The 17,864-nt window shown below is 56.8% G+C and overlaps 1 protein-coding gene across 1 annotated transcript; it reads left to right on the forward strand.

Annotated features, from left to right (window-relative positions):
- The first annotated feature begins 1,610 nt into the window (after positions 1 to 1,610).
- MS4A10 (membrane spanning 4-domains A10) lies at positions 1,611 to 16,008 on the forward strand. The gene is made up of 8 exons (XM_045787106.2): positions 1,611 to 1,725; positions 6,490 to 6,756; positions 7,139 to 7,258; positions 8,336 to 8,392; positions 9,668 to 9,799; positions 10,868 to 10,978; positions 13,173 to 13,291; positions 13,942 to 16,008. The coding sequence occupies exons 1-7, from the start codon at positions 1,690 to 1,692 to the stop codon at positions 13,272 to 13,274; spliced, it is 825 nt and encodes a 274-aa protein (XP_045643062.2). The 5' UTR covers positions 1,611 to 1,689; the 3' UTR covers positions 13,275 to 13,291; positions 13,942 to 16,008.
- Positions 16,009 to 17,864: the final 1,856 nt, after the last annotated feature.

Genomic DNA, 17,864 nt, shown 5'->3' on the forward strand with positions numbered 1-17,864 from the left:
GGGAGGTCACCGGGCACGAGCCAGCCTGGAGACTGCAGTGGGGGGCGGGGGGCTGCCAGTGGAAGGGGGCCTTCCAGAGCGGCTGAGGGCCCGGCCGCACTATTCACAGAAGGGCTGCCCAGCCCGGCAGGCCTGAGAGAAGGTGAGTGACCTTGCAGTGAGTGTGACAGCTGAGTGAGTGTAGGGCAGTTGCTGTGCACGTGGCTGTGTGTGTGACCTGGGACAGGCATGACTGCTGGGCATGAGGGACCCCCGTGAGTGCACGGTGACAATAATACTTACAGCAGCTGACACAGGCCAGGCACTGCTGTAAGCATTTTAATATTCTAACTCATGGAACCCTCTAGCAACTCCCCGCAGATGTATTGTTAGCCCCACTTTGCAGAGGGGAAAACTGAGGCTGAGAGGTCCAATAATGCACCCCAAGTCTCACAACCACAAAGCGGTAGAATCGAGGTGTGCACTCACGCAGCCCGGACCCAGCATCGGCCCCGAAGTGCACGGCTGTGCTCAGCAAGCGATGGCGTGGGCAGGGTGGTCATCGGGAGCGGCCGCCGGGCTCGGCCGCGTCTCAGCCCGCCCTCGGCATAGCCAGATAGGCAAGGAGCCCCAGGCGGGAGCCACCAGAGCCACCTCCTCAGGATCCGAACACCCCAAGAGTGCAGCGCCGTGCTGGGGCAGAGCGGGGGCAGGGTACCCGGGTTGCATCTGATCGGCTGACACAATTTGTGGGCCTGGATCCTGAGTCCCACACATCAACCGTAACAAGGTGCTCCTGAGACCATCGGAGAAACCTGATCACTGACCAGGTATCTGAAGCCTCGCAGGTGGCAGCCGCGGGCAGGAGACATTTCTACCCACAGAGGAGCAGTTACGTAAGCACGCAGGGCACCCTGCTGAGCGTCAGTGCCCCTGGGGGCCACCAGAACTCCACGCGCTTCGTGCAATTGTGACATGATCAGAGTCTTTTTTCTTTTTTTAAGATTTTATTTATTTGACAGAGAGAGAGAGAGCACAAGCGGAGACAGAGGGAGAAGCAGAATCCCCACTGAGCAGGGAGCCCAATGCTGGGCTCAATTCTCAGGACCCTGGGATCATGACCTGAGCCGAAGGCAGACGCTTAACCAACCGACCCACCCCGGTGCCCCTGATCATGGTCTTTTTAAAGAGTCCTTATCTTTTAGAGATAAATACCACAATGTTTACAAACCATGGGATGCCAGAGTATCGCTCCCGATGGGGGAGGGGTGGGAGCTGACGGGCAACGTCCCCTGCGAGCCCCTGACCACTGCAGCCCCGGGGGGAAGTACACGGGCATTCACTGGACCATTCTCTCTACTTTTGGAGATGTCAGAAATGACGCAAAATTAGAAAGATACTTTAAAAGACAACCTGGGAGTCTACGAAAGATTTGCAATCATCTTCACATCATCTGTCCCGTGCTGTAAACAGATGGAATTGTCGACAGGTGTGGTTTGTCCAAGGAAATTTGCTGCTGTAAAGTGGGTGCAAAGATTTCCACCTGCCTGGCTTGGGGGGTGGGGAAGATGCTGACCGCTCAGCTCACAGGCTGCTGGGCCTGAAGCAGAAGGCGGGGCCAGGAGGGAAAAGATCCAAAGTCGAGCGTCAAAGGATGTTGTGATCTTCGGTGCGCGTCTGTGGGGCTGAGGTGGGACCCGGGGCCAGAGCATGGCTGCAAGCTCCGAGTGGAGGTCCCAGGGCCAGGTGAGTGGTCCCCCACAGCAGGAACCAGGAGGCGCGTGTCTTCGGTCAGATTCTATCAGAGCAGAGCCTGAGAGGAGGGTGGTGGGCAACTGGCTTGCGAGGGAGTGCTCTCAAGAGAAAAACAGCGCGAAGCAGGACAGGAAGGACAGAGATGGTTTCAGCTGACGCCAGCTTTTGCTGATCCCACGGGCAGCCACAGCCAGTGCTCAGTAGCACAGGCTGGGTCCCATCTGGCAGCCAGGGGGCTGTCCTTTCGTGCCCTGTGCCAGTCGGTGATTGGCTGCAGGCTGGGGGGGAGGGGCTGTAACTAAACCCCCAGGACGGAGCAGTTAGGAGCCCTTATCACCAAGGATTACAGCAGCTGGCAATGGGCACCCCACCCCCCAGTAAATGGGAAGTGGGGGGCAGCAGGAGCATCTACCCCAGGGAGTAACACACTACCTAGAGCCCATCTGCTGCCAGCTGGGAGGGGGTCACAGCGATTTCCATTCCAATCTCCAATCCCAGAAACTCAGACACACACACACACACACACACACACACACACACACACACACGGGAGCAAGGCCCCAAAGAGGGGAAAGGACTTGCCCAGGACCACGCAGGGTCCAGGCCTCCTGACTCCACCCCAGAGCGCGGCCTCTGTTTCCTGCTGGCCCCTGGAGGGCGGGGGGGGCACACTCCCCTATTTTCTAACTGGCAGCCACTAAAACCCGATCCTCTAGGGATGACCCCCAGCCTCCCACCAGCCCCTTGTCACATTGTGTGACTCAGTATCTCTCAATTCCTGCCTGTCTCTGTTTGACACACATGCACACACACATGCATGCAAATACACACATGCACACCAGTGCGTGCACATGAATACACACATGCACACACACATGCACACATACACACATGGGTGCATATACACACATGCACAGCAGTGCATGCACACGAATACACATACACGTGTACATACGTGTACATACGTGTGCACGCATATACACATGCACACCAGTGCGTGCACACAAATATATACATATGCGTGCATATACACACATGCACACTGGTGTATGCACATGAATACACGTCTACACATATGCACACATATGCACATGTGCACGCATGTACACATCTGCACACATGCACATGTATGCGCACATGCACGTATGTACACATACGTACGCATGCACACATGCACACATTCACATGTACATACAGTACACGCGTGCGTGTACACATATGCACATGTACACATGTGCACGCATATATACATGCACACATACACACATACGCACACATGCATGCACACACACCCTCAGAAGCTGCCCTGTCCTCTAGGCTTCCCCAGCACAGACTGATCAGGGCCTCACGTTTCCTCTATCTGCTCGACCACAAACCTCCATTGTCAGATCTCACTGTTGCTGGGGTCCCTGTGGCGTTCAGCTGAGACTCCACGGATGAATCTCAGACCAGCCAGTACGCTCAGTACACCCGGTCCTCTCCCTCCCTTGCCACACCTTCCCTCCGTCCCCAGGAGCCCCGAACTCTCACACCCCTTCCCCCCCATGATCACCCCTGAGGGCAATGAGGACAGGATGGGTCAAGTATTAAAAAAAAAAAAAAAGATTTTATTAATTTATTGGAGAGAGAGTGAGCGAGAGGAAAGAGAGAGAGAGCCTGAGCCAGGGGAGGGGCAGAGAAGCAGACTCCCCACTGTGCAGGGAGCCCGATGTGGGACTCGATCCCAAGACTCTAGGATCTTGAATCTTGACCTGAGCCAAAGGCTTAACCGACTGAGCCACCCAGGCGCCCAGGATGGGTCAAGTCTTAAGGGAGGAATGAGTGAGGACCAAGTGGCGGCTGGGTGGGGGATTGCAGGCCTGTGGCAGGCTGATGTCTGCTGGGTGTTTGCTACCTGCCAGGCCCTGCACATTGCAGACCTTATCGCACTCAATCCTTATAACACCCCACCCTCTCCCCTGTGCCCAGGAGAGACACTAGTACCCCACCCCCCATGTGACAAGGAGATAGTGAGATATCATCAACCTGCCCAAGGTCCAAGCTCCCGGGAACGCAGCCAGGATCTGAGCCAGCCTTGCCCGTGTCCAACGCTCATGACGTGTCCACTCTGCTGGGGGCTGGAGGGGGCCCCCCAGCTCAGTCCCTGTTGGCCCTGCCTTCCAGGAGCTGACGGACCAAAGGGAATCTGGGCCCTGGCTGGTTTCCCTGGGGATACCAGGCTGGCTGAGGGATGGGGGAGGGGCCAAGGCTAAGAGCAGTCCTCCCACTGTCCTTGGTCTCTGGCCACCCGCCCCGGGGGTCAGCGCACCTCCACCCCACACAGCTCTACCCGGGGCTCTGGAGGAACAGAGGGCGGGGGCAACAGGGTATGTCTTCTAAGGACTTGGAGCTCACGCCCTCCTTGGAAGATGGGAACCTCACGGCAGACAGGCTGTCCCTCTGTTTCTCCAAGCCCCGCCCTCAGCACCCCTCCCTCCTGGTGGCAGGACAGCTCTGCAGCAGCTCCCTGTCCCCTGAGAGAGTTGTTTAAAGTTGGACGTGGCCTCTGGAGATCACAGTCCAATCCCTACCCCCACCACCATATGCAAAGAAGGCCAAAGGGAGGGCAAAGAAGGCCAAAAAACCCCTGGAACCAGAAGTTTGTTCGTTTAAGGCCACTGTGCCCAAAAGTGTTCCCCACAGAACAACTGTAGAAGCAACAGAAAAAAGCTTCCACAGCCTATTAAGTTTGGGAAATGCCCTTAATATTAAAATAGAGTACTCCTCTGCAGGAATTCTCAGGACCTTTACTATGCTAAAGAGTGGTGGGGGGGGGGTTGATATCCAGGTTTTCCCAAACTTATTTGACTACGGAACCCTTCTGCGGCTGATCTGTTGGGACCCGTGTTCCGTGGAACACACTTTGAGAAAGGTTACTCTGCATTCTTGACTACAGTGGATATTTAAATGCTTCCTGCTGTCACATTCTGGAAAGTGAAAGCCCAGGCCCATGGCACACCTCCAGTGACCAAGTGCTCACTATCTCCCTGGATAACCTAGTCCGTCTAAGACCCCTCTGCTCACAAGTCTTCCTTCTGTCGTGCTTTCTGGTGGTGTCGAGGCTCAGGGGCGGGCTCTGTCCTTCCAGGGGCACCAGAGAAGGCTAGCTGCAGCCAGTGGCTACCTGGTTAGGCCTCTGCCTCTAACTGCATCCGTGGGTCCAGCGGCTATGTCAGAGGGGCCCTGAAATGCTGGGAATTAAGAGGACAGACTTCCAAGCACAGCCGGGCCATGTCACAGAAAAGAGAGTCGTGCACCAATGTGTCTCTGGGCTCAGCTGCTGGAGCCCCTCTGCCTCCCTCCCCACTAGATCGGGACTGTCACTACGGCCAGTGGAGACATTTAGCAGAGGGCCCAGCAGCTTGTCAGACCACACACAGTCCCAAATCCCAGGCCCCTTCTGGCCGTGTGACTTTGGTCAAGGCCCTGGACCTCACTGGACCTCCACTTCCTCTTCTAAAGAATGGAGCCAACTTCCCGGGGATTGAGGGAGGTCAGCCTAGCTCAGAGCCAGTGCTCACGAGATGTGAGGCCCTGTCTGGCCCTTTGGCCCTCGGACCCTGTCCCCTCCTTTCCTCCTTGTCTGGGTTTTAACTATGCACGCCGCCTGTCCCTCCCAGGCTCCTGAAGCTCTTTTGCCTGCTACTGTCACCTCCTCCATGCAGGAAAACTGCAAAACGGGAGTGTTCACATGGGACCTCCTGAATTCATACAGTTGGAATTCAAACTGAGGGGAATGTGCTCCCCCTTTCTTTTTACCAGGAAAGGTAAGGACAGCCCACTCACTTTGCTCATGAACCCCATCCCCATGGAGAACTGTCTCCTACCTCGATTTCCATAAACGGGCTCCCCTATTCTCCCAACCCCATCCCACCTCGATTCCCCTGGGAAAGGTCAGCTTTTCTCACTAGAAGTCACCAGGCAGCCCCCAAGCTCTATGTGCCCCAGTTCAGTGTACAACATAGTGACCAGGCCCCTCAGCAAGTGGGGCTTTCTGTCCCCTGCAAAGTTTTCCCTCAACCTCTTTCTCATGCCTGTTAAAACATCCAGAACATTTCCTTTCATTCACTGAGGCAGCAGTGCCTGGAGGACGTAAGCCCACACACCCCAGAGCCAGTCTGCCAGGCTTGAGTCCCAGCCCAGTCATTTCCTGGCTGTGTGACCTTGGGCAAGTGGCTTAACCTCTCTGGGCCTCATCTGCAAAATGGAAGCAAGCACAGTAGTCACCTCAGATATTTGGGAGGAGGGTAACATCAGATAATGTAAAATGCTTATCCCACTGCCAAGAAGAGAGAGAATGCGTGTAAATGTTGACTCACTGGTAAATATGGACTTCCGGGCTCAGCGTTGGCTCATGGCGGGTCCTCCACAGAAGTTTCCCTCCTTCCTCTTCCCCAACAGCCCAAACCCAGGAGGCACCATATTCGCCAGTTTGGATGTCTTCTGTCTCGCAGTGGCTGGGAAGTTTGACCGTTTTTTCTTCCCCAGACAGAATGAGGTCCCCGCAATGCCACAGAGGCCTCGAGTAGCCAATTCACCCCATGCCCAGAAGCCAGGTTATTCTACGTCAAATCAGGTTCAGGGGTTACTGGACAGGGCAGCCTGTCCTGGAAGGCCGTGGCTCAGGGAGAAGAGGCGACAGTCACTGAGTCTCACCCAGGCACGAGCCCCAGAAATGGGATGGGCTCTGACCCAGCCTCTCTCTTTCTCCTACAGCCAAGGTCCCTGGCCCACTTCCTGACAGCAGAAGCCTATGGAGCAGCCGGCGTGATTCCCAGACCGGAAGTGAGGGAGCTCCCACCATGGCAGGCCCAGGAGCTCCCACCATGGCAGGCCCAGGAGCTCCCACCATGGCAGGCCCAGGACCCCACCCAGCCTGGCCAGATAAGCCTGCCCCCGCAGCTGAGCCTGCCTGCCTTCCCGCCTCCGGCCTGGTACCAGAAGCGGCCCAGGAAGAGACAGAGCCTTCTCAAGTTGCTGGGCGTGAGTACCCATTTCCTGGGACCCCAGGGGTGGAGCCTGGAGAGGGAGGGCTGGGGTTACCGCTCCTGCTAGAATTGAAAAAGCCGTGAGGGGTGGGAGAGGCTGTCTACACCTGCACCAGACCTGGCTCCATGTCACTCATAGGAAGTCCTCAACACAAGTCCCTCCCCTTTCCTCCTCTTCCCTCCGCCACCCCCCCCCCCACCAACCCCAGGAGGCCCGGGCAGGACCCCAGGGGAAGGGGCAATCACTTGACCCCCTTTCCAAGGAGCCAGTCCTTCCTTGCAGACCCACCAGGATCCCTTGGAAGCGGGGAAGCAGACCAGGCTCCTCCCCGACGCCCAGCCCCCAGCACTGGCTCCCTGTTCCCTTCCCGCCCCAGGCCTTCCATGTCGTCATTGCTCTGCTGTGCTCACTCTTTGGGGGTTGCCTCGTCTCCACCGTCAAGAGTCTTCACCTGGTGGTGCTGAAGTCTTGGTATCCATTCTGGGGGGCTGCCTCTGTGAGTAGGGGCCAAAACGTGGGCCGGATGTGGGAGTCAGCAGGCAGGCCTGGGGCACCCTGGCATTTGGTGCCAGAGGCAGGTGGGTCAGAATGAGCTACTAGGAGGGAAGCCCCATTCTCCAGTCCCCCCGCCTCTGCTTCTGTGTCCTCAGTCCTTCCCAGGAGGCCCCTTGGGGTCTGCATCCCAGGGGAGCACTCCCGGGCTCTCTGCACACTCCCCTAATCCAGCAGGGGCACCCAGCAGGTGGAGGGCCAGCAGGAGCCGGGCCGACTCCATCTTGCTTGGGCATCCGGGCAGCCAGGCTGCCTGTGGATCCAGCCACCCGTCGCTGGTGCCTAAGACTGTCAGGCTGGGTCTGCGGGAACACAGGCGTGTGAGGTGTGGCTCCTCTCCAGGCCATTGCCAGGATGGGAGATGCCAGGAGAGCAGAGCACACGGTTTCCTGAAGGCTCCCAACCCTGGGTCCCCCGGAGTCCTGCACGCACACCGAGTCCCAGCTCCCACGGCGCCCTCTCGGGCAGTTGTCCTGACCCCCCCGCTGTCACTTCAGTCCACGGTCCCCAGCTCCGAGCTTTCGGTGCGCAGTGATGGGCCTGTCTCCACATGCAGTGTCGGCTCCTCCTGTGGTCCCCAGGGACTGGCACCCAGCGGCCACTCCTCTAACGGCTGAAGGAATCATAGCAGAAATACACCAGGGACCTCAGAATGAAGGTCCAAACTGCAGGCTTCGGGACTGGAGAGAGGGTGGGAGTGGAGAAGATAGGGTAGCTGATCCCAGAGGGATTGTTTCCAGCAAACTGGGGCTGGGGGAGGGGCCGGGAGGGCATCCAGTGCAGGGCGCAGCAGAATCCCAAGTGTAGGGTTTGTGCGCACGGGGAAGACCAGCATGGCCAGAGCGGGCCGGGGTGGGCCCTGGGGCAGTCAGGGGGAGCTCCTTCGTTGGAGGAGTGGTGCCCTGCCACCAGCCAGCCACCAGGGCTTTGGTTTTCTTAGAGAGTAGGCAGAAGAAAGCAAACTTGTGGGTTTCAAGGAACCCTGCCCTCTCTTAACGACTGTTTCAAATCTGGCCTGCAGTTCCTCATTTCGGGGATCTTGGTGATCGTGGTAGAGCTGTTTTCGAAGACTTATCTGGTAAGTTGGGGCACTGAGGTCACTCCCTTCCATCCCAAGCCCGGGTCAGCTTTGTGACAGGCATCTGTGCCTGTGGGGTGGGGATTCGGAAGGCACTTCTCCAGGATTGGCTGGGAGCAGGCACGAGTCTTCTGGACAGCAGAGGGCATCCAAGCAGAAGGGTCCCCAGGTCCTCGAGGTCTGCCCCTCACCCCCTGCCCTTCCTGGGCCCCCGTTCTGTCCTCATGTTCAGCATCAGCAGGTCGGCATGGCCCGCAGCTGGGTTTCCATGTGCTTCTTATCTCTGAAGGACACAACCCTGCTCTGTGCTGTCCCCGGCCCAAGCACCCTGCCCACTCCTGGATGCACTTTCTCTCCCGGCTTTGATTTACACCTGATCATTCTTCAGAACTCGGCAGACACGCCCGTCCTCCTGGCAGTGTTTCCTGACCTGCCACAGCTGGCCTCTGCGTCCCCAGGATTGTCCCCACGGCTTACCCATCTCCTCGTCTCTCTCCCATACACTCTGGTGTCAGAGCATTTCTAGCTCAGGCGGGCTGGAGCGGCCCCGGGCGGCCCGGGTAGGCCCAAGTGGACACCAACACAAGACTGGCCAGACGGAACATCCTTACCCCTCCTACCTCACGGCCTCGGCCCGCCCTCTGCCCCGGAAGGCCTGGCCTGGCCCACAGTTGTGCCCCTCAGGCTGGGCTGGGCTCTGGCTGTCCCCGGCCTTCTGGGGAGGAGTAGAGAGCAAGACGGCATTGTGCCATTTGCCCAGCAGAGGCAGGGGGTGCCAAGACCTGCCCATTCCTCCTGGGCTGGGCCCCGTTCACAGCCAGAAGCCTCTCCCTCCCTGTGCCTGATCATGGGACGTCCTCGCAGCCGAGAGGTCCGCTCTGGTAGAGGTTCCGTATGTCAGAGATTTTCCCCGTTACAAGGGTTCGCTCTTGGTGAGAGGCCCTCGGACTAATGCTTAACCCAAGATGGTGATGAAGGGAGGCATTTCAGGGACGTGGTGGGTGGGGAAGGAGGCCGAGTGTGTGAGGATGGGGCACCTTCAGGGCTGTAGGGAAGGGAAGGGGTGAGGCGCCATTTGGGGGTCCGGTCCCTGACCAGGTGACATAGTTGATGCCAGGATGATTAAGTCATGTTTGAATGAGGAGCCTGAGGCCCAGAGACAGGCAGAGTCTTTCCTGAGGTCACAGAGCAAGCACCTGGCAGGCCTAGACACAGGACCTGGGTCTGGGTCTCTAACTTTTGGACAATGGTTGTGACTGTTACTTTTGCTTGTAGAAGACACTTTGCCTGATAGCACATGCCCTCAGCTGCTTCTGCGTGCTAGCTGGCCTCTTTGTCATTGCCAAAGATCTCTTTCTGGAGAGTCCCTTTGACTTCCCGATCTGGACACCGTACCCCAGCAGCACGGTGAGTGCCCCCGCCCCGAGGGTCCTCTCGCTCTCAGGAAGGTGTTGCCTGGGGCTTGGCCAAGAGGACATTTCTGGCTCTCGGGAAACCTTCCAGAGCCCAGGCACAGATGCCAGGACCCCCAGGCAGTCTGTTCCCACCCCGTCTCTCCTGAGGCACAGTGCAGAGGGGGTGCTGGCGTCTCGCTGGTCAGCGTTAGGGCGCTGGGCGAGGCCTAGAGTCAGTGAGCCCAGTCCCACTTTTATAGATGGGAAACTGAGGACCAGAGAGGAAGAAGGGCCTGTTTGGGGTTGAGCGGCAAGATGGCAGCAAATTCAGCACCACAATCTAGAACTGTTCGAGTCTCTTTAAACATCGTAGCCCCAGTGACCCCATCACGGGCGAGCCTCACAGCAGCCTTGCAGACTGGGCCAAGTCTACTCTGTTACCACCATGTTAAGGGTGAGCACTGAGGTCCAGAGAGGCTACATTAATAGACCAAGGCCACACAGCAAGTCAAGGGTGCAGTGAAGACGCAAAGCCGGGCCTGCGACTCCGAGCCCAGTGCCTTTTCAGCAGAGGTGGAGCGAGACACTCTGCGGGCGGCTGCGGGTCCCTGGGCCAGGTTCCTGACCATGATGGGTGGTTATTCCTTCTCAGCCTCCACCACGCACACGCACACATGTGTGGCCGTGTGAGATGGCCCCACTGCAGGGTGGTCCTAAGCCCAGCTCCTCCCCAGCTACAAAAGATGCTCCTTCTCTCTGAGCCTCAGTGTCCCCATCTAAGTGGGGCTGGCTGAGACGACACTGAAGGCCACCTGCAATTTTACCAGAGACCCACGAGGTTCTCCAGCCCTCCAAATACTCACTGAGGAACCAGGGGTGCCAGGCAGGGGGTGTAGAGCAGCGACTGAGAAAGACCTGGTCCCAGACCCACAGAGTCCCACCCTGCCCTCCCCAGTGCACACCTGCAGCTGAAGCCCCCACCACCCCCTGCTGGCTGGGTCGGACTCCTGCTGTGCCCACCTGAAGGGTGCAGATACCCAGTGAGGCCTCGCCCTGTCTCCGTCTCCCCCACCCCCTCCAGGTCCACATCCAGAGGCTGGAGGTGGCCCTGCTCTGCTTTACGGTCCTGGAGTTCTTCCTGCTGGGCTCCACGACTGTCGCAGTGTGCCGGAATGACTGCGCATCTGCAGAGGTGAGGCCCTACTGGAGCCACCAGCCCTCGAGAGATGGGTGGGGACACGGGGCTCGGGAAGGGAGATGGCAGGTGGGGGCACGTGAGGAGCGAGTCCCTCACTCCTTTGTGGTGTGGTGAGCATTTACTCAGTGGGGCCACAGACGGGGGGGGGGGGGGGGGGGGGGCGGTAAGGGAGACAAGGCCCAGGGGAGGGAAAGCCGATTCAAGGTGGAAATTGCAGAGCCACTCAAGAGAAAATGCCCCAGGCGCTCGGAACAGCAGCCCCTCCCCCCCCCCCCCCCCCCCCCCGCCCGCTCTCTGGCCCTGAGGCCCCCAGAGCTCTCGCGGGGTGGATGCCCCAGGCAGGATTCCGACCTGCAGACAGGATGGGAGAAGTGACTTCCAGCAGACGCAAGGTCATGGACAATGGCTTGGGGACGGGACAGGGAAGGCCCGGAGAGCTATGGTGTGTTGTGGGGTTTGGCTGTGATGGAAGCAAGTGAAGGGGGTCATAAGGGACAGAGCATTTCAGGCTTATGGGGCATTCCTGCTGAGGAGCACTTTTGAAAAATATAACTTGAAAAACAACAACAATAACAACCAACCCACCCACCCCATAACTTGATTTAGCTTAATTGTCTCAACAGGCCTTCAAGGTGGGTACTTACTTCCGCATCCTACAGATAAGTACACTGAGGCTTAGACAGGTCCCATCCCTTCCCAAGGCCAGTCAGCCCGTAAGGAAATCCAGGACTCAGTCCAAGGTGTGTCTAACCCACGGCCAGGCCCGTCCGCCCGTGGGGTTGGCAGAACGGCAGGCGGGGGCCAGATGTGTTCTGGAATAGACTAGCCTCTCCCCACACCAGTGACCCTGACCAGATGTGATTTTCTCAGCTCATTTCTGTAAAAGAGAAAAGTTCCTATTAGAATCTGACCTTGAGAGCACTATAAAAACACGGGCTCCAAACTCCCCATGATCCTGCGAGTTCGATGCTCCTGTTGGTTTCGAGTCGGTGCCGTCCGTCCACAAGATTGCACGGCACACATAGGAGCGGTGGCCCCGAGCTGGGTGTCCTTGTCAGGGCCTGGCTGTCTGGCAGGACATCTTCTCGTTAAGACGTCAGAGAGCTGGAAGAGGCCTTGAGTCCCCATGGCCATTCCCACTGCTCAGGATGGGGAGACCGAGGCCCCCCACCCGCTGCAGGAATTAGCAAGAGCTGCTCTCACTTCCTAGCATCTGCTGTCCTCCAGGCACTGCGCTGAACGCTGCGGGGAGGCTGTCGAGGCTTCCCGTTGCCGTGGTAACAAATGATCACAAGTTTGGCAGCTTAAAAAGACACAGCTGTGTGGTCTTACGGTTCTGGACGCCGGCACTTTGAGTGGGTCTTGCGGGGCTAACATCGTCCAGCCTTGCTGGCGGGGCTGCTCTCCAGCCGGAGGCTCCACAGGAGGGTCCGCGTGCCCACCCAGAGAATCCAGGATAATCTCCCATCTCAACCTTCACTGATTAGCAGCCTTAAGTCTGCTCTGCCATGGCCTGCCGTATTCACGGGGTGGGGGACGAGGACACAGACATCCCTGGGGGCCCTACCACCCTGGCTCGGACCTCCCGGAACCTCGCGGCCACTCTGGGAGGCAGGGAGGCAGGTTCTGCTTTCCCATTTTGAGCAGGAAGAAGGAGGCTCAGCAGGGTTGCGTGACATCCCACGGTCACAAGAGCAGGGAGGGGCCAAGCCGGGCCTCCCCCGAAGGCCTCTGTGGCCTCCTCTGTCTGAGAGAACAGTGCCGGTGATGGGCCTTGCAGCCGCCTCATCACAAACCAGGATAAGGACAGGGTAGCAGTCCCTGGGGACATGGGGAGCAAGCCCCTAGAGTGTGCTCTGGCTAGGAGGGACCCCGGCCAAGCCCCTGGCCCAACCCCGTCAAGGAATCCAATGGGGGGTTGGGGGGGCAGTGTGCCCTGCATACTGGTGGCAGCCCCAGAACGAGGGCGGGTCCACCGTCCCCCGGGCAGCCTCTCCCCCGCTCCCTCCTCAGGGACAGGAGGTGGAGAGGCCCACGGCGGCCTTCTGAAAGTCCCTCCTTGAGCCTCCGGTTCCCCATCTCCATGGGAACCTTGAGAGCCGACAAGGGAGCCAATGGGTCAGTGCTTTGTAAGTGGCCACTTGCTCCACAAATGTGACCAGCAGGGGCGGGGGCTCCTTTTTTGCAGAAGGACGAATTGTCCCTTGTTGCTGAGGCTCCAGGGGGATTCAGGCTGTGGTCGACGAGTCCTCCCCCATCTTATGAGGACGTGACTCGAGGTGGCATGTGAGACGAGCAAAAGCAGAGGTATGGAAGCCCTGGGCTCCCCAGACTGTCAGAGTTCACCCCCTGGCCCCTTCTTGCGCAGACATGGACCAGGTCCGAGGGGGCAGCTGCCAGAAAGGGGCAGACGGTGCTGTTGCTAGAATGGTCTGCCCCATGCTGGTGGCCCAGGTGGGGATGGTCCCCACCCCCTCAGGCACAGGAAGGACCCCAGGCCCCCACTCCACACCCTCTCCCCTCCCGGTCTGCTTTCTCCAGTCAGTGGTGGGCACACGGGGAGCGTGTGGACTCAGAGGGGAGTCTGGGTCCGAATCCCTGGATTCCGGGTGGGGGAGCAGCTGGGGCATTGAGTCAGACAAAAACTGGGACCAGTTCTTCCCAGCAAACTGTGAACGCATCTCCCTGCCTCCCTGGGCCTCAGTGTTTCCATCTGTACCAAGAGGGGGCATGTGGATGAAGCCATCTGCCCTCCTCTGAGATAGAGTCAAGTTCAGGATTCGCTGTTGTGAACCTGCAGGCTCCAGTCCACGGCGGCTCCTGCCGATAAGTCAAGAGCGGAAGGTTGCCTTTCTCCTTCCTGCAGGCACTGCTCCCAGGACAGTCTGCCGTCTCTGTTATTTGTGCACTGTGCTCCATTCCTCTTGTGTTTCCATAAATGGATTTTTTTTTCACAGTGTATCACTTTGGAGGGGTACTTTGTATCTGCAATAAACAGGAAGCCAATAACTTTCCATAAAAAGAAGCTACGCACAAAACCAGTATAAACACGGTGAAAACAACACCCACTTGCCACCTGCTGCTGTGACGTCAGCCTCTCGCTTATCTGCTCCAGACGCCCTGGCTTCCCTGAGGTTCTACAGACCCTGTAGGCCCACCCCTGCCGCTGAGCCATCCCCTTGCTCTTCCTCTGCCCGGACTCTCTTCCCTGGGGCATAGCAGCCCTCGCTCTGTGAATCTTTATTGGGCTACTGGCTCTGGCCCAATGCTGGCGTCATTGGCCCTCCCATCCGTCTGTGATATAGGTTCTGTTACTCCCCATTTCACGCAGGCTCAGAGAAGTTAAGCAAGTTGCCTCAAGGCACCCAGCTGGTTAGTGGCAGAGCCAGAATTTGGACCTGAGCACTCTGGCTCCAAACTGAAGTTCTTGCCTCCGGACAGCACCCGATATGGTTATAGGATAGGCCTGCTCTGCGGGGGCTGGGCTCTCACTGGTCAGATGAGACCTGCCCCCGTCCGAGCACTACACACGGTCTGCATGGCAGAGTCAGCCCTCAAGCTCATGGGCACCCCGTCCTCCCAGACAGGCTGTTTGCCATGTGGTAGCCTGGGTTCACGGTTGTACGGGCTGGCAGCCCTCGACAATCCCTGTGTGTAGAGATGCCCTCCCGATCAAGGGCACTCTGAATATCCCCAGGGTTCGAGGTGGTCTGAATTCTCCTATTGTCTCCTCCCTTGTCGCCACTCCTGGCTGTCACCTCTGGTTTCGATCACTGGCTTGTCCGTAGCCCCTTCTCTCTGCTTCTGGTCTATTAGTCCTGCAGGCTGCAGCTGGCCTTGGAGCAGAACACAGAGTAGAAGCCGCTAGGCTCGGAGGGAGCCTCGGGGAGCCAAAAGCCACACCAATGTTTAGGACCAATGTTTAGGACAAGGGACATGAAGGAAAGAACTTCAGCTTGGCTGTCTGGAGACCTGGGTGCAAATTCCAGCTTGGTCGTCAGTTACTCGGTGACCTTGGCTCAGCCCCATGCCTCACTGGGTCTCAGTTTCCTCATTTGTAAAATAGGACGTTGTACTAGGGTGGTGATTTGCTTGGATAATCAATCAATGAAAAGGATAGTACAGTGATGAGACAGGTGTCAAGTTTGCACACTTGCTTCCTTTCTCCATCCGTACCTGTCACGTGCACGCGCATACACACACGTACATCCGTATATACGCTAGTTTGTTGAACCGGGTAAAGGTAAGTTGCAGATACCATGACCCTTCATCCCCATATTCTCCCACCTGCATTTTTTCTAAGAACATGGGCATTCTACATAGTCACAAAAGTATCATGGCACCAAGAAAATTAAAAATAATTCTGTAATACTAATATGCTGTCCATATTCAAATTTCTCCCATGGGACCAAAAATGTCCTTTACTGTATTTTCGGTTTAACCCAGATCCAATCCAGTTTCATGCATTACCTTTGATTGTCACATCACTTTGCTTTCTTTTAATCTAGAACAATCCTCCCACCTTTTTCTTGTGAAAAGAACAGTTGTCTGTGGAATGTCTGCTTGTTTCCTCTCGGTACCCTTTACTTGCCCCCCTTCTCCTCTTTCCTGTCACCTGGCAGTGACCCTGAGGCTTGGTTCAACACAGGGTGAACGCTGGGGAGAACTGCCCGACGGCGGTGCTGGGGCCTTCTCACCGCGTCACGTCTCGGACCCCGGGCCCCGCTTGTCCCTCAGTAGTAATTCCAGACATGGGGGTCACTGTCACGGCTTATCACTGTTTCCGTCAGTCTTTATACCTGCCTTTTCTTACAAATGTTGTTGTTGTTGTTTTAAGAAAAAGAAAAAAAAACAGGGGCCCCCGGGTGGCTCAGTTGGTGTAAGCATCGACTCTTGATTTTGGCTCAGGTCATGATCTCAGGGTCGTGGGATCGAGCCCCAGGGAGTCTGCTTGTCCTGCTCGCTCTCTCTCACTCTCTCAAATAAATAAATAAAACCTTTTTTTTAAAAACGAAAACAGAACAGTTCACATCACTTATTAAATAGGAAAATGTCAAAATTGGTGTTTCTGCAAGAGCTGAACGCGGAGATGTAAATCCCAAGTACAGTGAACACGAATTTGATGTGCTATGTTGAAGACAATGATGTAAACTCAGTTTTTTTTTTACTTGAAGTTTCTTCTTTGTCGTATGCACGCATAAGTGAAGAGTAACTGGAAACATTGCCAGGGGTCATAGGGTGACCAAGCCCGTAAAGGGATCCATGGGCTCAGGGACTGGGGGACGCTGCCTCGATCCCTCTCAGGTTCCCAGTGCGGTCCAGTGGGCTAGGTTTCTGCGACAATGAGCCAACAGGAGCAAGGGGTCACAGCCCACATCTGGCCTCAAGATGCTGGTGCCCAGGTGGCCTTGGGGCAAATAAACCAGAGTGTTCAGTCCCCCGGGTCCCCATAGATAGGCCTTTCTGTCCCCGGTGAGGACACCACTGACTACCCCCAAGCCTGGGGAGGGACCAGCTTTGTGGGCGGTGGACTCCCGAGAAATGAGCACACCCAGAGGGTCCTGGCCGAGAAATGAGCACACCCAGAGGGTCCTGGTCAGGGTGGGGGAGAGGGGACTGGAAGGTCATTGGGCTAAAAACTTCCTGTACCTTTGACTCATTGTAGAAATGAGCCTCCATTTCCCATCTGCAGAATGGGAGTGGTCGTTCCTGACTCACGGAGTGGTTGTGAGGGTCAGAGAAGACCACGGATGTGAAAGTATTGACTCCATGTTCCCTGAAGCGTAGACATGCGGTGAACGATATAGGATGTGAGAACATGGTAACAAGTGATATCAGTACGTATGTGGGGGGGTAACTCCTCTTCAATTCCCGTCAATCTCTTGGATTTCTTTAGGGAGAAAGTCTCCATTTGGGACTGTCATATCTTTAACACCTCTCTCTTGCCAGCTGCTGTCTCTCCACCGAGAGCAGCGGGCACGGCATCAGGCCAGAACTTAACCACGCTGCTCCTTGTCCTGGGTCCAGTGTTATGGCTGTCTTCTACTTACAGCAAGTGACGCTAGCTTCCCAATTAAGATCGTGACACGTGCGCTGTTAGAAGACGTGCGCGAGTTAAAACAAAGAAATGATGGGCCTGGGTTTTTTGCAAGCGGAGACGAAAATGCTCTGAAATTGTAGTGATCATTGCACAACTCTGTGCATATATAAAAATCATTGAATTGAAAAAAAATGTTTTAAAAAGAAGGTCCATTTAAAGAAACCCAATAAATAAATAATGGTACAAGACAGGTAGATATATACAAATTGTGAGGGTGAGGCTTGAATGATTGAAGTCTGGGAAGCAAGGCAACTGGAAACCCTCACCCCACCGCAGTGACAAGGAAGAAGCAGGTTTCCACTGTGTGGTTGAGCTGAAAGTTCACCTGGGCCCTGGAACCTGGGATTCTACCTCTGGGTCTCATAGAACTTTCATACCAGAAGAATCTTTATGGATGATCTCCCTAACCCCTTATGCGACAGATGGAGAAACTGAGGCCCAGGTGTATGAAAGGTCATTCAGCAGGGCCTAGACTGAGGTCAGGCTGGAGCCCAGGTCTGGAGCCATTGCCCCACTGCCATGACATGCTCCCCCTCCTTCCCTGGGAGGCTGGGGGATGAGGCCAGCAGCTGTCTGCATCCAACTGGACGCCGCCGCCCCAAGTTCCCCCAACCTACAGTGTCCTCCCATCTAGAGGACAATCCCTCGAACTCTTACCCCATCCCTACCCTGGGAGCATCAGGAGAAGCCTCAAAGCCCCGTCCTTCCTCCCCCCACCCCACCCCCGCCACACCCTGTGCTCAAGGCAGGTCATGGAGGCGTGAAAGCGTTGTGCTCACC

Source organism: Ursus americanus, chromosome 24, assembly GCF_024610735.1.
Source record: "Ursus americanus isolate L20-20 chromosome 24, mUrsAme1.1.p, whole genome shotgun sequence".
NCBI lineage: Eukaryota > Metazoa > Chordata > Mammalia > Carnivora > Ursidae > Ursus > Ursus americanus.

Bases quoted from the DNA above. Each gene is read 5' to 3' on its own strand.
- MS4A10 (XM_045787106.2), top strand. From the start codon at position 1,690: ATGGCTGCAAGCTCCGAGTGGAGGTCCCAGGGCCAG. The intron at 7,259-8,335 runs GTGAGTAGGGGC...TCTGGCCTGCAG, and splicing joins CATTCTGGGGGGCTGCCTCT to TTCCTCATTTCGGGGATCTT. The intron at 10,979-13,172 runs GTGAGGCCCTAC...CCTTTTTTGCAG, and splicing joins ATGACTGCGCATCTGCAGAG to AAGGACGAATTGTCCCTTGT.